Source organism: Tursiops truncatus, chromosome 16 (assembly GCF_011762595.2).
Source record: "Tursiops truncatus isolate mTurTru1 chromosome 16, mTurTru1.mat.Y, whole genome shotgun sequence".
Classification (NCBI taxonomy): Eukaryota; Metazoa; Chordata; class Mammalia; order Artiodactyla; family Delphinidae; genus Tursiops; species Tursiops truncatus.
In genome coordinates, this window is record NC_047049.1 from 26226145 (window position 1) to 26247191 (window position 21047).

General features: G+C 40.6%; 1 protein-coding gene across 8 annotated transcripts in view; it reads left to right on the plus strand.

Annotated features, from left to right (window-relative positions):
* Positions 1-21047, plus strand: part of ARMH3 (armadillo like helical domain containing 3) — a 174577-nt gene that overhangs the window by 73609 nt on the left and 79921 nt on the right. For 7 of the 8 annotated variants that reach the window (XM_019939855.3, XM_073794044.1, XM_019939857.3 and 4 more), the window contains 2 exons: positions 12671-12753; positions 13286-13412. The exons of the other annotated variant lie outside the window; for it this stretch is intronic. In XM_019939855.3, the coding sequence (XP_019795414.2) occupies positions 12671-12753; positions 13286-13412 (210 nt within the window). The remainder of the gene's footprint in view (positions 1-12670; positions 12754-13285; positions 13413-21047) is intronic. 8 annotated transcript variants of the gene reach the window in all.

The window sequence follows — 21047 nt, forward strand, 5'->3', positions numbered from 1 at the left end:
ACTTGGCTGACCAACAATGAGCCTGCTGATTGCTGGCAATGTCCCTGAGTAATTGGTGATTTTGTCCAGAGATGCTAGAATTGGCTAGAGTTTATAGTGCCTCTGGGGTTTTGGAGGCATTGACTTGTTACACTAGTGCTATTTCTAGCCTGTCATTTGAGTTCTTCTACCTCTCTCCTAAGCAAGTGAGGAGCTAAATATTTCTCTTCTGTCAGTCACTGTGAAATTATCCATATCCCCTAATGATCGGGTTTTGACCTGGGATCTGTGGCATCTCATCCTAGCTCCATGCCAGGCCACAAAATAGGGCCTAGTTGAGTCCTGTCTTTGCTTTCTATCTCTTTCTCTTCATAGCATGTAAAAGCTGTTCAAACAGACAGCTCTCTCTGACCCGATTCTTTGGAGACATTTATTTGTGCTCTGCTGGAGGCTCTGTGTCTCCTTCCTGTTTTTAATCTTATTTAAATGTCATTCACTTGGTTTTGTAATTAAACCTCCCCTCTGCTTCTCTGAGACAGGCGCTGAGCTACCACTTAATTGTATCTTCCTGTGGTTGGCTTGTTCCTCTCTGCACCTGGTTTACTTCAATGTCTGGGACAGGTTTTAGTTCTGGAGAAGTTCCCATATCCATTATTCATTCCACTCTCCTACACGGCAACATGGTTTGCTGCTTACTACTTGCTACCTTCTTTTCCTCCCCTTGAATTCAAAGCAGGATAGGAAAAAGTCTGGGAAAGTCCTCATTGTGTGGGGTACATTAATGCTAGGAACAGTTCTGTGAACAAGGTTCCTTGTGGAGTGAGAGGGCCCAGTGTAAGACAGCAGGATTCTCAGATGGGTGGTACTGAGCTCTTCTCATTTGAGAAACAGATTGGCTGCTTTTGCCTCTGGGAATTCACTTGGGACTCAGGGAACCATCAAGGTACTCATTCCTGGCGCAGCTTCCCAGAACCTGCACACTCTGCTTTATTCCACTTGAGTCTGCATACAGAAAAGTCAGAACGTCTGTACACTGCTGCCATATTTGATGCACAAGATTCTCCAAGGAAAGAAACTAGCGCCAGAGCTAAGTAAGAGCCTGACACTTGCCTCTAGTACAGAGTCAGAAGACAGCTGGGGACTTCCCTGGTGGCACAGTGGTTGAGAATCTGCCTGCCAATGCAGGGGACACGGATTTGAGCCCAGGTCCAGGAAGATCCCACACGCCGCAGAGGAACTAAGCCCATGCACCACAACTATTGAGCCTGTGCTCTAGAGCCCGTGAGCCACAACTGCTGAGCCTGCGTGCCACAACTTCTGAGGCCTGTGCGCCTAGAGCCCAAGCTCTGCAACAAGAGAAGCCACTGCAATGAGAAGCCCGCGCACCGCAACGAAGAGTAGCGGTTGAGAGGGGGTACCCTGCTCGCCGCAAGTCGAGAAAGCCTGCGTGCAGCAACTAAGACCCAACAAGGAAGACCCAATGCAGCCATAAATAAATAAATTAATTAATTAGGGGAAAAAAAGAGGCAGCAGTTGCAGCCAATTTGTAGTTCCTGAAAGCAAACCCAGACACTAAAATTTCAAAGTGCCTGGTGGAAAAGACTTTCCAATGAAGAAACAAGTGTGTATGGAGCACCCACTTCCCTGCAACTTAAACTTATTGAATGTGTAATGTAATACTTCAAATGTTTCACTGACACAACTTCTCTGTTTTTCACTCAGTGCAGGTTAAGAGTATTTGGAGCCAGATCTCTGGATCCTCATTTAGTAGAAATAGAAAAGATTAGGAGGCAAACCCAGGATCCCTAAGGATTCCCTAGAATATTTTTAGTATAGTTGACCCTTAAACAAGTTGAAGGTTTGGGGTGCTAACACCGCCCACTACTCCCTCCAGCCCTGTCAAAAATCCACCTATAACTTTAACAGTCTGCCCTCCCTATCCACGGTCTCACATCTGTGGATTCACCAACCACGGATCATGAAGTACCATAGTACACATTTATTTTTAAAAATCCAATTATAAGTGGACCCATGCAGTTCAAACCCATGTTGTTCAAGAGTCAACTGTACTTCGGTACATTGTTAGCTTTGATTATAAACTGATTATTATTCTGAGGACTGCCATAGTATTGTCCTGAAGGCTGTCCAGTGTTCATTTTCAATTTGCATTCCTGCTCAAGATCTGTGGCTCTCTGTTGATTGAGTATATTTGGATCCTTTTCTCTTCCCCATCAAAAAGGAAACACCTTTGTATGTTTAGCCCTATACTCAGTATTGTGTACCATGGTGTAGATTTCAGCTCATCAGTTACACTGAGGTTACAAAAAGTTGGGATGGAGTGTTTGCAGGGCTCATGCTAGTGTCTGTGGAAAGAAAAACATTGGCCTCTTGTTAGTTAATTGGTAAAACATACATAAAATTTACCATTTTAAGTGTACAGTTCATTGGCATTAAGTATATTCACATTGCTGTGCAACCATCTCTACCTTCCACCTCCACAATTTTTAAAATTTTCTTAAACTGAAACTGTATCCATTAAACAATAAGTCTGCCTTCCCCCCTCTCCACACACCTGGCAACCACCAATCTACTTCCTGTCTCTATGAATTTGATTTCTCTAGGCTCTGCATATAAATCGAATTATACAGTATTTGTCCTTTTGTGACTGACATTTTTCACTTAGCATAATGTCTTCATGTTTCATACATGTAGTAGCATGTGTCAGAATTTCCTTTTTCAGGCTGAATAATATTCGAATGTATGTATATACCACATTTTGTTTATCTATTCATGTGTCAACGGATTCTTGTATTGCTTCCACCTTTTGGCTATTGTGAATAATGCTGTTATGAATACTGATGCACGAATACTTGAGTCCTTGCTTTCAACCTCTTGTTTTTGAGAGTGTGCAGGTTAAAGTGTCTTAGGTCAGTGGAGTGAAATCCTGAGACGCTTACAAGAGAGATGGACTTGAACTTACATGATTTTTCTTTTGGTCACTTGGATGTGTGAGGGGCTGATTAAGTGGAGTTCTGACTAAAGTTATGGTTTTGGGTGGTAAATATAGGTATTGGCCCTAGATAGCTTGCTCCCACACACTCTACAAATGTTTGTTTTTAAAGATTTATTATTTATTTACTTACTATTTATGGCTTCGTCAGGTCTTAGTTGTGGCACGTCAGATCTTCGTTGAGGCATGCGGGATCTTTTCGTTGCAACGCGTGGGCTTTTCTCTAGTTGTGGCGTGCGGGTTTTTCCTTCTCTAGCTGTGGCGCAAGGGCTCCAGGGCGAGTGGGCTCTGTAGTTGTGGTGCGCCAGCTCAGTAGTTGTGGCGTGCGGGCTTAGTTGCCCCTGCGGCATGTGGGATCGTAGTTCCCTGATCAGGGATTGAACCCGAGTCCCCTGCATTGTAAGGTGGATTCCTTACCACTGCTCCACCAGGGAAGTCCCAACAAGAGTTTTTTTTAATTGAAGTTTAGGAGGAACCAGTACAGTTTCATAGACCTCAGCAGGGGGAGTTCATGGACCTTCTTCTTGGTATGTTGCCCTTAATGTAATCAACTAGTATGTGGCTTTGGGTAACTTATTTAATCTTTCTGAATTTCAGTTTGGTTATCTGTTAATTGGGACCACTAATACCTACTTCATTGGATAATTAATAGGATTCAGTGAGAGTGATGTACTTTAAGTGCTTTACATGATGCCTAGCATCTAGCAGACACCTAATAAATGTTACCTCCCTTGCCATTTATGACTTTTGTGTTTCTCCCTTTGAAAAGAGATGAGAATACAGCTTGGGGGAGGTGATTTCTGTAGTTAAGTGTCTCTTTTTAAGGTGTCAGGTGGAGCACAGTAGAAAAGAGGAAGGTTTGAGATACAGTTGTCTCTCCATATCTGCATCCACAGATTCAACCAACCATGGATCAAAAATATTTGAAAAGAAAATTCCAGAAAGTTCCAAAAAGCAAAACTTGAATTTGCTGCATGCTGGCAACTATTTACATAGCGTTTACATTATATTAGATATTATAAGTAATCTATAGAGATGATTTAAATTATACAGGAAGATGTGTGTAGGTTACACTGCAAATACTACATCATTTTATTTATTTATTTATTTTTTTGCGATACGCGGGCCTCTCACTGTTGTGGCCTCTCCTGTTGTGGAGCACAGGCTCCGGACGCGCAGACTCAGCGGCCATGGCTCACGGGCCCAGCTGCTCCGTGGCATGTGGGATCCTCCCGGACCGGGACACGAACTCGTGTCCCCTACATCGGCAGGCGGACTCTCAACCACTGCGCCACCAGGGAAGCCTACATCATTTTATATAAAGGACTTGAGCATCTATGGAGTTTGGTATCTGTGGAGGGTCCTGGAAACAATCTCCATGCCCCATCCCCCTATCCCCGCTCCCCATCCCCCCATCCCCGCTGTGGATACCGAGGGACCGCTGTACTTTTGTGTGAGCTTCTGACGCAGTTATTGACTTGTAGTTGTTGTCATTCAGCAGAAAGATGTGATGCATTTCTCTATATGATATATCTATCTGGCATTGGTGTTTTGGGACAGCCTACTCCTGGGACTATGAAGGATGGGGGCCAATGAGAATTGTCTGTTAAGACCTGGAAGGTCTCAACCACCAAGCTTGTCATCTGAAAAGATTCTGCAGTAAGCTGTGCCATTCTGGTTTTTTTTTTTTTTAATTAATTAATTAATTAATTTTTGGCTGCATTGGGTCTTTGTTGCTGCGTGTGGGCTTTCTCTAGTTGTGGCGGACAGGGACTACTCTTTGTTGCGGTGCATAGGCTGCTCATTGCGGTGGCTTCTCTTGTTGTTGAGCACGGGCTCTAGGCACGTGGGCTTCAGTAGTTGTGGTGCACGGGTTCAGTAGTTGTGGCTCGAGGGCTCTAGAGTGCAGGCTTAGTAGTTGTGGCGCACGGGCTTAGTTGCTCCGCGGCATGTGGGCTCTTCCCGGACCAGGGCTCGAATCCGTGTTCCCTGCATTGGCAGGCAGATTCTTAACCACTGCACCACCAGGGAAGTCCCTGTGCCATTCTGTTTTGTGGATGAGTAGCCATTGCTCACCTAATGGGCAAAACTGTTTACACAGTAATGGGTTTCTATAACATAGGCCCTTTTTCTTTGGAAATCTCTCAGACTAAGGATCATGTCTTTGGTGAGGAAGAGCTTGTGTTAGTCCCTTCTCCCCTGCTTCCTTTTAAAACTATTATTTAAAAATTAGAAACATGGTAAACCAAAGGGTTAAATTAAAAAGAAAAAAAAAGCGTATCCTGCCCCTCTTATCTTCACAATGACTACAACATGTATTGTACTTGATACCAAACTCTTATAGACATATGACTAATTAACAATACTACGTTTATACAACCAACCCCTTATCTTTTGTAGTTATCTTAACTCTTCCCTCTATGTACTGTTACTTCTGTGACAGTTTGGTTGGTTATGTGCCCAGATGGCACCAAGTGGACAAGTGGATCAAGGGCAGTTTTCTAAAAATGTGTGTGTGTGGAGAGTGGTGAGCCAGGAGTCAGCCAACATGAGCTCTGTGCTACTTGTGTGTTGGCACCCAGTACCAGATCTCTGCTGTCCTTGAACCTGCCCCTGGCCCAAGGCTATTCTCTGGCCTGCAGTTAAACCCTGTTCATAGCATTATACCATAATAGCTTATGAATAAGCCTGGATATTAATTGTTTATACTCATGTTTTTTGTTTGTTTGTTTCAGTTCTGATTTTGCATAAAGAAGGGAGATCTTGTCTCCATTTGAAGTCCAGATCTGATCATATTCCATCTTCAGTACATAATTTTGAAGGAGGCAACCCTGAGTGAGGGAAATAGGAACAGTTTTAGTTGACATTTATTATTATTTTTTAAAGATACTAGAGAGGAAGCAGAAACAGAAAGGGAGATAGAGGTGTGTGAAAAGTGAGATTTAAAGGAGGGAGATAAGAGCTGATGTAGAGGGCCTGCTGAGGCAGTTTATGCTGAGAAAAGCTACTGGGTGTGTTTTAGTGTTGAGAGTGAGTAGAAGAAAGGTAATAATGAGGTGTTAAACATCTTTACTCTAATAAGTAGTTGAAGACCAAGAAAAGGAGGGGATCAAATACATGAAAATAACCTTGGAGCAGCCAGTAGGTGGAGAAAGTTATATAAACCAGTCTAGAGAAGTGTTGGTAACAGTATAGTCAGGAAGTCTAAGCACACCATTTATACGTAAGCTTCCTTCCCTTTAACATTTGACTGCATCTAGCACCTTTATTTGTTTAATCTTATGTTAATGGAATGGTAGAAAGAACACTAACCAGGAGACCAGGATCTAGTCCCTGCCTAGTCACTAACTAGTTGGCGTGGTGGTGGGGGGTTGTTTTTGAATCCAAAAAATGAGGGAGTTGGATTAAATGACCTCTAAGGTCCTTTCTAGCTCTAAAAGTCTAAAATCAGCTATGTCAAAGCCTCACAGACTTTGAACTCCCTTCACGTCGAGTCAGAGGATAGAAGACAATGTGTGTGTAGTGATGTGTATAGAACACTGAATAGTTGATAGAATGAGTGCAAAGTCAGATGTTGAAGGAAAAAAGCATTATTTTATGAGATATTTGGGACATTCCTTCTTGAAGAGGAGTTGTGGTCCCTGATGTCAGAGGCTTGTGGGAGCCAATTTTAAGGTTGCTTTGTTCATTTTAGCTGCCTATTAAATTCCCTTTAGAGAATGATAACTTCCAGGTAAGAAAACCCTGGCTTTTTTAAGAGGGTAGGGGTTCTGACCTGAATTGTCAGGGGCAGAATGCATGTTTCCCCTGACACTGACTCTCAGAGTATTGAAGTGCTGGACTCTCCTTCTCAATACTGCTTGGCTCTGCTGACATCTGTGGCAATTGGGACACAGGCCACCTCTTGGCCTGTGCCAGAATTGCTCTTCCTCCCCTCATATTTATCACGTTGTCATCCCTGACTCTGAATCCCAGAGATCAAGACTAGCTGTAGTCTAGCAGAGGAGCAATAAATCATTGCTCTCACTTCCTTTTCTCCAGGTTTTCTACCCGTTAATTACCACATAACCACTTCTGAGGCTGCATCTTTGTGCTGTGTGTGCCTGGGACAAAAGCCCTCCTTGATTGGATATGTGCAAAAGCAGCTTTGTCTCTATCTAGCCATTATGTTTTGCAGAGTGCCACGTGTGTTACCCATCCTTTTCTCTTGTCTCTGGTGAGTTTAAGGAGTCTTATTGTCAGGTGATTTATCCATTAATAGGGCTTTTCTAAGCTCTGGGGTTAGGGAGTGGGCTGGGCAGCCCCTACTCATTAAGGAGAGAGGTTTGGGCTGGGTGAGTGCTTGTTTTTTTTTCCCCCCTGCTGCCGTGCTGCCCGGCTTGCAGGATCTTAGTTCCCCGACCAGAGAGTGAACCCAGGCCATGGCAGTGAAAGCACTGAGTCCTAACCACTGGACCACCAGGGAATTCCCTTGGGTTAGTCATTTTTATGTGGATTTTAGCCAGTCCCCTTCATTTTCTGGGCTCCTAGTAGGAGCTAAGCAGGTTGTGTGATCCAGAATGGGCTCCCATGGAGCTTTTTTGGGGTCCAGTCCAATAGATCACTTGTTAACAGACAACATCAAAAGGGCCAGCTGCCTATCATTTGCCTTTCCATTATGAAACCTCAGAGAACTTGAGTCAGGGTGAAGAGTTCATAAATGAGGATACCTATCTCCTTCATCCCTAGCAAGCCTTCTTTTTTTTGCTGGTATTTGAAGGGAAGGTCCAGGCTTTAGAAACAGAATATAGACAAGCTATTGTACTTTTGCCTGCTGTTTCTTTACTGTACCTGTGCTTTTAGAGAATTGAGAGTGAGGGGTGTTGTGTGGCAGGCAGCAAGTGTCTGGAGAGACTTACTTCTACTCATCATTCCCTGCTGTTTCAAATCAAAGCTTACATCTCTTTTCTAAGAGTAGTAAACTTCACACAAAGCTCAGACAGCATGGGAGAATGGACTTCTTTGCTGGCAAAGAAGCAGATATGGTCTTACAAAAGGAGAGGTCAAGCCTTTTTTTGTGTGTCTGTGGAAGTAGGAAGGGTTGAGGGGGAGAAGACAGAAGGAACATCAAATACTTGCAGCTGCTGAACCCCTTCTTTATAGTTCCCCATCAAACAGGGGAAATAGGTACAGGGGCAGTAGTCATGATGGGCAGAGAAGCAGAATTTATTTTATAGTTTTAGTTGAGAGAGTATAAGGCAACTGATAAATTATTTTATGCTTAATGTTTATTTGCAAAACTGTCTTTAAAGCTGCACTGTTAACCTAGGGACTTGGCAGTCAGTCTCATGACTGAGATCGCTTGGGTTTTAGCACTGTCTCCCTTCATTAAAGATTACAAGGCAAAAAGGGGACCTTTTCAGTAAACGTTGTCACAGTCGAGAGAGGACAGAGCAAGCTGCGCTTTTGTTTAAATATTTAGTACAGTTAAGGGCTTTTTTTCCCTTCATGAGCTCCATTCTTTTTTTTTTTTATTCCTAGGTATTTTATTCTTTTTATTGCAGTGGTAAACGGGAGTGTTTCCTTAATTTCTCTTTCAGATTCTTCATCATTAGTGTATAGGAATGCAAGAGATTTCTGTGCATTAATTTTGTATCCTGCAACTTTACCAAATTCATTGATTAGCTCTAGTAGTTTTCTGGTGGCCTCTTTAGGATTCTCTATGTATAGTATCATGTCATCTGCAAACAGTGACACTTTTACTTCTTCTTTTCCAATTTGTATTCCTTTTATTTCTTTTTCTTCTTTGATTGCAGTGGCTAGATCTTCCAAAACTATGTTGAATAATAGTGGTGAGAGTGGGCACCCTTGTCTTGTTCCTGATTTTAGAGGAAATGTTTTCAGTTTTTCACCATTGAGAATGATGTTTGCTACGGGTTTGTCATATATGGCCTTTATTATGTTGAGGTAGTTTCCCTTTATGCCCACTTTCTGGAGAGTTTTTATCATAAATCAGTGTTGAATTTTGTTAAAAGCTTTTTCTGAATCTATTGAGATGATCATATGGTTTTTCTTCTTCAGTTTGTTAATATGGTGTATCACATTGATTTGCATATATTGAAGAATCCTTGCATCCCTGGGATAAATCCCACTCGATCATGGTATATGATCCTTTTAATGTGTTGTTGGATTCTGTTTGCTAGTATTTTGCTGAGGATTTTTGCATCTATATTCTTCAGTGATATTGGTCTGTAATTTTCTTTTTTTTGTAGTATCTTGGTCTGGTTTTGGTATCAGGGTGATGGTGGCCTCATAGAATGAGTTTGGGAGTGTTCCTTCCTCTGCAGTTTTTCGGAAGAGTTTGAGAAGGATGGGTGTTAGCTCTTCTCTAAATATTTGATAGAATTCACCTGTGAAGCCATCTGGTCCTGGACTTTTGTTTATTGGAAGATTTTAAATCACAGTTTCAATTTCATTACTTGTGATTGGTCTGTTCATATTTTCTGTTTCTTCCTGGTTCAGTCTTGGAAGCTTATACCTTTCTAAAAATTTGTCCATTTCTTCCAGGTTGTCCATTTTATTGGCACAGAGTTGCTTGTAGTAGTCGCTTAGGATGCTTTGTATTTCTGCGGTGTCTGTTGTAGCTTCTTTTTCATTTCTAATTTTATTTATTTTTTATTTTTAATTTTATTTTTTTTTTGCGATACATGGACCTCTCACTGTTGTGGCCTCTCCTGTTGCGGGGCACAGGCTCCAGACGTGCAGGCTCAGCGGCCATGGCTCACGGGCCCAGCTGCTCTGCAGCATGTGGGATCTTCCGGGACCAGGGCACAAACCCATGTCCCCTGCATCAGCAGGTGGACTCTCAACCACTGCGCCACCAGGGAAGCCCCATTTCTAATTTTATTGATTTGAGTCCTCTCCCTCTTTTTTTTGATGAGTCCTCTCCCTCTTTTTCTTGATGAGTCTGGCTAATGGTTTATCAATTTTTTTTATCTTCTCAAAGAACCAGCTTTTAGTTTTATTGATCTTTGTTATTGTTTTCTTTGTTTCTATTTCATTTATTTCTGCTCTGATCTTTATGATTTCTTTCCTTCTGTTAACTTTGGGTTTTGTTTGTTCTTCTTTCTCTAGTCCCTTTAGGTGTAAGGTTAGATTGTTTATTTGAGACTTTTCTTATTTCTTGAGGTAGAATTGTATTGCTATAAATTTCCCTCTTAGAACTGCTTTTGCTGCATCCCATAGGTTTTGGATCATCGTGTTTTTGTTGTCATTTGTCTCTAGGTATTTTTTGATTTTCTCTTTGATTTTTTTCAGTGATCTCTTGGTTATTTAGTAACGTATTGTTTAACCTCCATGTGTTTGTATTTTTTATGCTTTTTTCCCCCGTAATTGATTTCTAATCTAGCGTTGTAGTCAGAAAAGATGTTTGATATGATTTCAATATTCTTAAATTTACTGAGGCTTGATTTGTGACCCAAGATGTGATCCATCCTGGAGAATGTTCCATGTGCACTTGAGAAGAAAGTGTAATCTGCTGTTTTTGTATGGAATGTCCTATAAATATCAATTAAATCAATCTGGTCTCTTGTGTCATTTACAGCTCGTGTGTCCTTATTAATTTTCTGTCTGGATGATCTGTCCATTGGTGTAAATAAGGTGTTAAAGTCCCCCACTATTATTGTGTTACTGTCGATTTCCTCTTTTATAGCTGTTAGCAGTTGCCTTATGTATTAAGGTGCTCCTATGTTGGGTGCATATATATTTATAATTGTTATATCTTCTTCTTGGATTGATCCCTTGATCATTATGTAGTATCCTTCCTTGTCTCTTGTAACATTCTTTATTTTAAAGTCTATTTTATCTGATATGAGTATTGCTACTCCAGCTTTCTTCTGATTTCCATTTGCATGGAATATCTTTTTCCATCTTCTCACTTTCATTCTATGTGTCCCTAGGTCTGAAGTGGGTCTCTTGTAGACAGCTTATATATGTGTCTTGTTTTTGTATCCATTCAGCGAGCCTCTGTGTTTTGGTTGGAGCATTTAATCCATTCACGTTTAAGGCAATTATCGATACGTATGTTCCTAAGACCATTTTCTTAATTGTTATGGGTTTGTTTTTGTAGGTCCTTTTCTTCTCTTGTGTTTCCCACTTAGAGAAGTTCCTTTAGCATTTGTTATAGAGCTGGTTTTGTGGTGCTGAATTCTTAGCTTTTGCTTGTCTGTAAAACTTTTGATTTCTCCATTGAATCTTAATGAGATCCTTGCCGGGTAGAGTACTCTTGGTTGTAGGTTCTTCCCTTTCATCACTTTAAATATATCATGCCACTCCCTTCTGGCTTGTAGAATTTCTGCTGAGAAATCAGCTGTTAACCTTATGGGAGTTCCCTTGTATGACACTGGTCGTTTTTCCCTTGTTGCTTTCAGTGATTTTTCTTTGTCTTTAATTTTTGTCAATTTGATTACTATGTGTCTCAGTGTGTTTCTCCTTGAGTTTATCCTGCCTGGAACTCTCTGCGCTTCCTGGACTTGGGTGGCTATTTCCTTTCCCATGTTAGGGAAGTTTTCGACTATAATCTCTTCAGATATTTTCTCGGGTCCTTTCTCTCTCTCTTCTCCTTCTGGGACCCCTATAATGTGAATGTTGTTGCATTTAATGTTATCCCAGAGGTCTCTTAGGCTGTCTTCATTTCTTTTCATTCTTTTTTCTTTATTCTGTTCTGCAGCAGTGAATTCCACCATTCTGTCTTCCAGGTCACTTATCTGTTCTTCTGCCTCAGTTATTCTGCTATTGATTCCTTCTAGTGTATTTTTCATTTCAGTTATCATATTGTTCATCTCTGTTTGTTTGTTCTTTAATTCTTCTAGTTGTTTGTTCTTTGATTCTTCTAGGTCTTTGTTAACATTTCTTGCATCTTCTCTGTCTTTGCCTCCATTCTCTTTCCGAGGTCCTGGATCATCTTCACTATCGTTATTCTTAGTTCTTTTTCTGGAAGGTTTCCTATCTGCACTTCATTTAGTTGTTTTTCTGGGGTTTATCTTGTTCCTTCATCTGGTACATAGCCCTCTGCCTTTTCATCTTGTCTGTCTTTCTGTGAATGTGGTTTTGTTCCACAGGCTGCAGGATTGTAGTTCTTCTTGCTTCTGGTGTCTGCCCTCTGGTCCATGAGCTCCATTCTTATACAGAGCTGAAGCAGTAGGTTCTACAGTATATCTGGCACATCTGTTGACCAGTTAGAATTAAAACATTTTCTTCTTAGCAGTGATGTTTGAAACAGTTACATAACTAAAACTTAGTGACTTGGGATGCTAGCATCCTAGGGTGAGAAGGGGACACTCAGTAAACTGAGCAAATATGATGTGGAAATCACCATGCAGGAATAAATTTGGAACACTAAAATGTCCATTTTATAATCAAATTTCTGACCTCAATTGATGTTTACGAAGTGGCAAAAAGATTTTTAAAAACCTGTGGGCAGATGAGCAGACATGTGCTTGGGAAGGTCAGTGCTTTCTTCAAATACACCTACTTTGCCTGCTTTTAAAAAGTCCTTAGTGGCTGTGATGTACTCATTCTAGCCCTCTTTGGATTTCTGTAGAGCTAGTTCACTTTCATTGCTTTCATTTAATAACTTTATTGATTATGCTTTGATTACCTTATTGATGCCTTTCCTTCTCTTTTTTTTTTTTCTTTTTTAAGCCTTGATAAATTTGCTGAAGTTCCTTATGTCAAATGAGACCGTACTTCTGGCCAAACACAACATTTTTACCTTAGCCCTTATGGTGAGTAGCAAAAAAATATATTTATTTTTATGAGCTGTACCCTAAGGCAGAAGTGGGCTGGTTTGAGACAGGAGCTGGTATTCTAGGGATTAAGTCATAGGGAAAACCAGGCCTTTATTTTCCCTTTGGATCAGAATCTCTATACTGGTGCTCCCCACTTTCACCTATGTCTTTGGAGAACCTGGGGTTTTTCATGAGATAATGGTAACACACCATTATATGATATTCCCACCAAACAGATACAAGAGGTGTAAATTAATTTCAAGAGCATTGATAATACTAAAAAGTAGAAAATAATTAGGAAGTGGTGAGTTTTGAGTACTTATAACTTGATTTTAATATAATTTATTGAATTGCAAGTTTATATAAGTTAATCTTTAATAATGACTTTAATAATCAGCTCACAAAATTTCTGAAAATTTAACAATTAACTCTTGCAAGACAATAAGAGCTGGCTATAGCACACTACTGATAATACTCTTCTGGTCTTCATAGTATGATACCTGTTTATGGGCTTTTGCTTCTTTTTTAGATTGTGAACCTATTTAATATGTTTATCACATATGGCGATACATTCCTGCCCACCCCCAGTAGTTATGATGAACTCTACTATGAGATTATCCGCATGCACCAGAGCTTTGACAACCTCTACTCCATGGGTAAGCTGTCTTCTTTTTATTCCTCTCTCCCCATCAGCTGTGATTTTTGGTATATGAGAGGAAAAGACTACATAAGATTATCCTCTAGTTGCTTGGTGCCCTTGCTTGGCACAGAACTGTGTAGTCTCCTTTTCTCAGGCAATAAGAAAGTATATGTGGACTTCTTTGCCTTCAGGAACTCAGAATTCATCTCAGTAGAAAGCTGGTTAACATCCCTGTAGCCCTTTCTTGATGTTTGTGAAAGAGAGAGAATAGGGAGGCTTGTGGATTTAGTGAATACCAGTGAGATCGGAGTGAGAGTGGGTGGGAGTTGACAGCAGCAAACAAAAGAGCTTGGATCCCAAGGGAACATTGTGTGATTTGAGAAGGTACAGGGTTTTAAGGAGTTTCAATGTACCTAGGTATTTTTAGCATAACTCACAAGAGGAAGTGGGCATTAGATAAAAATCTTTCTTGCAAACCTTTTGGTAATTGGCTCACTGAAAATTTACTCTGTAGCCCTAATGAGTATAACTTACTTCTGAAAGAGGTCATGTATCCTTGTAAGTTTGAGTGAAGAGGCTACTCAAACCTACCTAAGTTTGAAAGGTGTTTATAGTGCCCAGAAACAGAAAGCCACTCAATAAAGTGGTCTGTTAAAAACCTCCAACTTATTAGCTTTATTGGGATGTAATTGATATATAATAAACTGCACCGTTTTTAAAAAAAAAATTTATTTATTTTTTGGCCGCGCCACGCAGCCTCCTACGGGATCTTAGTTCCCTAACCAGGGATGGAACCCGCGCCCCCTGCAGTGGAAGCGCAGAGTCTTAACCACTGGACCGCCAGGGAAGTCCCAAACTGCATTCTTTTAAAGTATACAATTTTTAATAAGTTTTAGCATATGTACATGAAGCTGTCATTACAGTCAAGATAATGTACATATCCATCCTCTCCCTAAAATTTCCTTGTGTCCCTTTATGTCCCTTTTACCACCTCTGTCCCTCACCCCCCATCCCTGGACAACCAGTGACCTGCTTTCTGTCACTGTCGATTATTACTTTATCCCTTTCATTGGGTCTATTCGTGAAAAGTTCATATTTTGCTTGCGACTCCTGTATCATGAGAAAGGTAGAGGGGATTTGGAGCAAATACCTGGAGAAAGAGTAGAAGCAAACCGTGGAAAAGGATTGCCTAGGAGGACAGAATTTTTTCTATTTCCCTGCTCTCTTATTCTCAGTGTAATAGCTTTAGCATCAGGTCAGCTCCCCTCAGAATATTAAGTTCCCACTGTCACATCAAGACCCATGTCTCTTTTTTTTAGGAGCTAGGAAGTCTTCCATGAGAACCCTCTGGCAAACTTCCCATTGGCAAAAGGTGCTCAGAGTACCCTGGTGTGGTTTGCATGTACCTGGTTTTACCAATGTCCTTGTTTTCAAGAATGTAGGATCTTCCAGGGGTGAAGAGCTACCCCAGAGGCTTTAGCACCCATTAATAGATGAATAAAGATGTCTTTCAGTGAGGAAAGGAAAGAGAGTTGGAGTGGGGGAGATATTTTATAGACGTCTGACTTACCTGCTAAATTGTGCCATATACACAAATGAGATAAACCCTTGTAGCCACAGCAATAAGATAAGAGAGGACATCTGGGAATGCTCAAATCTGCTAACGGAATTAAAATGGTAACCAAGAAAGTACAAATAGGAAAGTGAAAATTTCACTAAATGAAACACAACAAATAGTAGGAGGTGGCATGTTTCAGTGCTCTCCATTTTGTATAAAGTATGAGGAAACTTCTGGTGGAAGAAAACATTTGTTTTAAGTCAAGTTTTTTGGGGTATAATTTACATATATGGTAAAATTCACCCTAAATGTACAATTCTGAGTTTCAACAAATGCATATGGAAGTGTAATTATCACAGAAAATCAAGATATAGAAGGGTTTCACTATCTCAAAAACTTCTCTTGTGCTCCTGTGAGGTCAACTCTTCCACCCACCCCAGTCCCTAGCAATCACTGATCTGTTCCATGTCCGCATGGTTTTGCCTTTTCTAAAAAAATATATAGAGGAAATCATACAGTCTTTTGAGTCTGACTTCTTTTTTTTAAAAAAATTAATTAATTAATTAATTATTTTACTTTTATTTGCTTTGGGTCTTCGTTGCTGCGCAGGCTTTCTCTAGTTGTGGTGAGCGGGGGCTACTCTTTGTTGCAGTGCGCGGGCTTCTCATTGCTGTGGCTTCTCTTGTTGTGGAGCACAGGCTCTAGGGTGCGCAGGCTTCAGTAGTTGTGGTGCACTGGCTTCAGTAGTTGTGGCGCACGGGCTTAGTTGCTCCGCGGCATGTGGGATCTTCCCGGACCAGGGCTCGGACCCGTGTCCACTGCATTCGCAGGCGGATTCTTAACCACTGCGCCACCAGGGAGGCCCTGGCTTCTTATACATAGTAATTTGTTTGAAGTTATCCATGTTGATGCATGTATCAGTAGTTCATTCCTTTTTATTATGGAATAATATTCCATTGTGGGAATATGCCAGCTTGGTTTATCCATTTATCAGTGGAAGGACATTTGGGAGGTTTCCAGTTTTTAGCGATTGTAAATAAAGCCCCTGTAAACATTTTTGTACACAGTTTTATGTGAACACAAGTTTGCATTTCACTTGATTACATACCTATGAATGGGATTTTTGGGTATTATGTAAGTGTACGTTGAACTTTATAAGAAACCGCCAAACTGTTTTCCAAAGTGGATGTACTATTTTACATAACCTACAACAGTATGCAAGAGTTGTAGTCACTCCATATCCTAGCCGGCATTTTTTTTTTTTTTTTTTTTGGCTTCTTACAGGTGTGTAGCGATATCTCATTATGGTTTTAATTTGCATTTTCCTGATGAATAATGGTGTTGAGCATCTTTTCCTATTCTTATTTGCCATCCATATATCTTTGGTGAAGGATTTGTTAGATTTTTTGCCCATTAAAAAAAAAAATTTCCATACCCGTGTTTATAGCAGCACTATTCACAATTGTCAAAAGATGGGAGCAACCGAAATGTCCATCAGCAGATGAATGGATAAATAAAATGTGATAGATATATATATATAATGGGTTGCTATGCAGCCTTTAAAAAGAAAGAAATCCTGGGCTTCCCAGGTGGCGCAGTGGTTGAGAGTCCGTCTGCCGATGCAGGGGACACGGGTTCGTGCCCTGCTCCGGGAAGATCCCACATGCCGCGCAGCGGCTGGGCCCGTGGGCCATGGCTGCTGAGCCTGCGCGTCCGGAGACTGTGCTCCGTAACAGGAGAGGCCACAACAGTGATAGGTCCGCGTACCGCAAAAAAAAAAAAAAAAAAGAAAGAAATCCTGTTACATGCTACAATGTGGATGAATGTTGAGTATACTATGCTAAGTGAAATAAGCCAGTCACAAAAGGTTTCCACCTATATGAAGTATCTAAAGTAGTCAAATTCATGGATACAGAATGGTGGTTACCGGGGGTGGTGGAGAGGGTGCAAAGGGAGTTGTTTAATAGGTACAGAGCTTCAGTTCTGCAAGACAAAAAGGTTCTGGAGATCTGTTTCACAGCAGTGTACATATACTTTACATCATTGAACTGTACATTTAGAAATAGGTTAAGGTGGTAAATTTTATGATTGGTATTTTTTACCACAATAAAAAGAAATATACTAAACTCTAGACTTTATTTGGATTCTGCTAATTCCTCTAATGTTCCTTTTGTATTCCAGGATCTCATCCATTGCTACATTTACTCGTGATGTCTGCTTAGTCTCTTTTTATCTGACAGTTTCTTAGTGTTTGCTCATTTTTCATGGCCTTGACAGTTTTGAGGAGAACCTTCTTCAGTTTGGGTTTGTCTGATGACTTACTCATGGTTGGACTAGGGTTATGCGTTTGGAGAAAGAATGCCACAGTGTCAGAGTGGCCTTTTCATCACATCAAGTATATATGTTATTAAGATGACTTAATCACTGGTGATGTTAATCTTGATCACTTGGTTAAGGAAGTGTTTGCAAAGTTTCTCCTCTGCAGGATTGCTTTTTTCCTCCTGTTCCGTGCTCTGTTCTTTGGAAGAAAGTCACTAAATGCAGCCAACTTAAGAGTTAGTGTTGTACCACTTCAGTAAAATATGCAAGCTTTGCTACTATATAGGGTTCTCTAATCACCAGCCCCCCACACTTACTTTGATATTATAGTTGTCATATGTATTACATCTACATTGAAAACTCCACCAGACAATGCTATAACTTTCACTTGTGACAATCATCCAAATTCTAAAGAACTTCAGAGGGAAAAATATATTTTTTATATTTGCCTGTATGTTTTCCATTTCTGTTGCTCTTTTTATTCCTGAAGATCCAAATTCCTTTCTGATATCATTTCTCACAGTCTTTAAGAATTTTCTGTAGCATTTTTTTGGGCTTCTGGTGACAAGATTTTTTTTTGTTGTTTGTTTTCTTTCATTCCTGAAGGGTATTTTTGCTGGATATAGAGTTATAGTTCTTACCTTTAAGTACTTTGAAGATGTTATTCCCCTTTTTTTGGCCTGTATGGTTTCTGATAATAAATCTGTGTTCATTTGAATCATGTTCCCTTATTTGTAATATGTTGTTTTTCTCCCGCTTCTTTTAAATTACTTTTCCTTATCTTTGGCTTTCAGAAGTTTGATTATGATATGTTTTGGCCTGGTTTTTCTTTGTGTTTATCCTGTTTGGGGTTTCCTGAGGATCTTGAATGTCACCAAATTTGGGAGTTTTCAGCCATTCTTTTTAAAAAATATTTATTTATTTATTTATTTATTTTTGGCTGCATTGGGTCTTTGTTGCTGTGTGCAGGCTTTCTCTAGTTGCGGCAAGTGGGGGCTGCTCTTCGTTGCAGTGCGCGGGCTTCTCACTGTCGTGGCTTCTCTTGTTGCGGAGCATGGGCTCTAGGCGCGCAGGCTTCAGTGGTTGTGGCACGCGGGTTCAGTAGTTATGGCTCACGGTCTCTAGAGCGCAGGTTCAGTAGTTGCGGCTCATGGGTTTAGTTGCTCTGCGGCATGTGGGATCTTCCTGGGCCAGGGCTTGAACCCGTGTCCCCTGCATTGGCAGGCGGATTCTTAACCACTGTGCCACCAGGGAAGCCCCAGCCATTCTCTTTTGCAAATTGTTTTCTGCCCTTAATTTCTCTCTCCCTTTCTTCTTGGACTACAATAACACAAATGTTAGACTTTCTGATACTGTTACACAGGTCTCTGAGGCCCTGTTTTTCCCCCCATTTTTTCCTGTTCTTCATGTTTAATAATTTCTACTGTTCTGTCTTTAGGTTTACTGATTTCTATGTCAATCCATTCTGCTATTAAGTCCATCTAGAGAATTTATTTTATATAATATATGTTTTACTTCTAAATGTTTTAATTGGTTCCTTTTTATAGTTTCAATTTCTCTCCTGAGAAGTTCTACCTTACCATTCATTCATTCAGGAATGTTTGCCTTTTTCTAGTGGAGCATGTTTGTAATAGTTGCTCTAAAACTCTGATAATTTTAACATCTGTGTCACATCAGGCATCTGTTTGTCTTTTCTCTTGAGAATTTGTTACATTTTCTTGTTTTATTGTATATCCTGGTTCTTTGTATGTCCTGGTTCCTTATAAGTTGAGTAATTTTGGATTACATCCTGGACATTTTTCTTATGTTGTGTAGACTCAGGGTTCAGTTATAATCTGGAGGGTTTTTTTTTTTTTTTGGTATTAGTAGGCAATCAATCCAGTTAGACCACAGGTTCTTTCTCACTTTCTGTAGGTAGTGGTTCCAATATCAGTTCAGTTTTCAAAGCCGTTTCTGTGCTACTTTGGATCTGGTCCACGTACTCACCACTCAGGAGACTGGACTGTAGTTCAAATAGCAGTTTAGTTTTTAAAGGGTTTGCTTTGCTACTTTGTATTTGTTCCATGCTTGGTCAGCTCCCGTGAGCCTAACTTTCATATGCGGAATTAGAGGAACGCTTTCTCCTGGTCTGTCCAGGACTCCCTCTATGTTCTCTGGGTAGCAGAAGCCCCTTTTCCTGGTTTCTGTCTACAGAAAGATGAGGTTTCTATTGAAGTTTTAGCCATCCACCCAACTCCTCTATCATGCATCTCTGTGACTGTCTGGATCTTGAGGCAAACCTGCAAAAGAAAAATAGGAAAAAAGAAACCCTGGAAACCCACTTTTGTGGGTGTTTCTCCAAGTTTTGACTCCCCTCTATAATCTGTCTGCTTTTGTTTAATTTTCAGAGCCCTCAGGTAATACTTTTTATATTTTATACAGGATTTTTAACTGTAATCAGCAGGAGAGAGAGGCTGAAGTAGGCTTACTCTGCCACACTGGAAGTGGAGTCTCATCTTCAGTTTTTAGAGACATTTTTGCTGAATATAGAATTTTTCTTTCAATACTTAAAACAATGTCATTTTGTTGTTTTCTGGCTTGCATAATTCCTGATGAGAAGTCTACTGTCATTCTTAGCTTCATTTCTCTGTATATATCTTTTTTCTCTGCATGCTTTTAACATTTTCTCTTTATTGCTGATTTTCAGTAGTTTATCATGTGCCTTAACATGGTTTTCTTTATTTTTCCTGGAGTCTCTTGAGCTTCTTGGATCTGTGGATTTCTGGTTTTCATCAAATGTGGAAAAGTTTTGGCTGTTAATTTCTTCAGATATTTTTCTGTCCCCTCTCCTCTTTTCTTGTTTTGGAACTTCAATTATATATATGTTAGACCTCTTGACAGTGTCCCATAGGTCACTAAAGCTCTGTGGGTATTTTTTCCTTTCTTTCCATTTTTTTTTTTTTGGTCTTTTCTCTCTCTTTCATTTTATTTTATGTATTTATACTATTTATTTTTGGCTGCACTGGGTCTTCATTGAGTCTTCGCACGGGCTTTCTCTAGTTGCAGTGAGCGGGGGCTACTCTTCGTCGCGGTGCGCGGGCTTCTCATTGTGGTGGCTTCTCTTGTTGCAGAACACTGGCTCTAGGCACGTGGGCTTCAGTAGTTGTGGCGCACGGACTCAGTAGTTGTGGCTCGTGGGCTTAGTTGCTCTGCAGCATGTGGGATCTTCCTGGACCAGGGGTTGAATCTGTGTCCTCTCACTGTTGTGGCCTCTCCCGTTGCGGAGCACAGGCTCCGGACGCGCAGGCCCAGTGGCCATGGCTCACGGGCCTAGCTGCTCCACGGCTTGTGGGATCTTCCTGGACCGGGACACGAGCCCGTGTCCCCTGCATCGGCAGGCGGACTCTCAACCACTGCGCCACCAGGGAAGCCCGGCAGGTGTATTCTTAACCACTGTGCCACCAGGGAAGTCCCTGTCTTTCATTTTAGATAGTTTCTATTCCTCAGTCTTCAAATTCACTGATCTTTTCTTCTGTGTTTTTTCTAATGTGCTGTTAATCTCATTAATCTCAATTCATTTCATCCTAGTGTATTTTTTTGTTTCATAAAGCATTTTCTTCCCTAGAAGTTCTATTTAGACTTCTTTCTTTAATATGTTCATTTCTTTCCTCATCATGTTTATATTTTCCTCCATCTTCCTGAGCATATGGAGCATATTTACAATAGCTGTTCTAATGTCCTTTTCTGCTAATTCCATCATCTCTCTTCATGTCTAGATCTGTTTCTATTGACTGA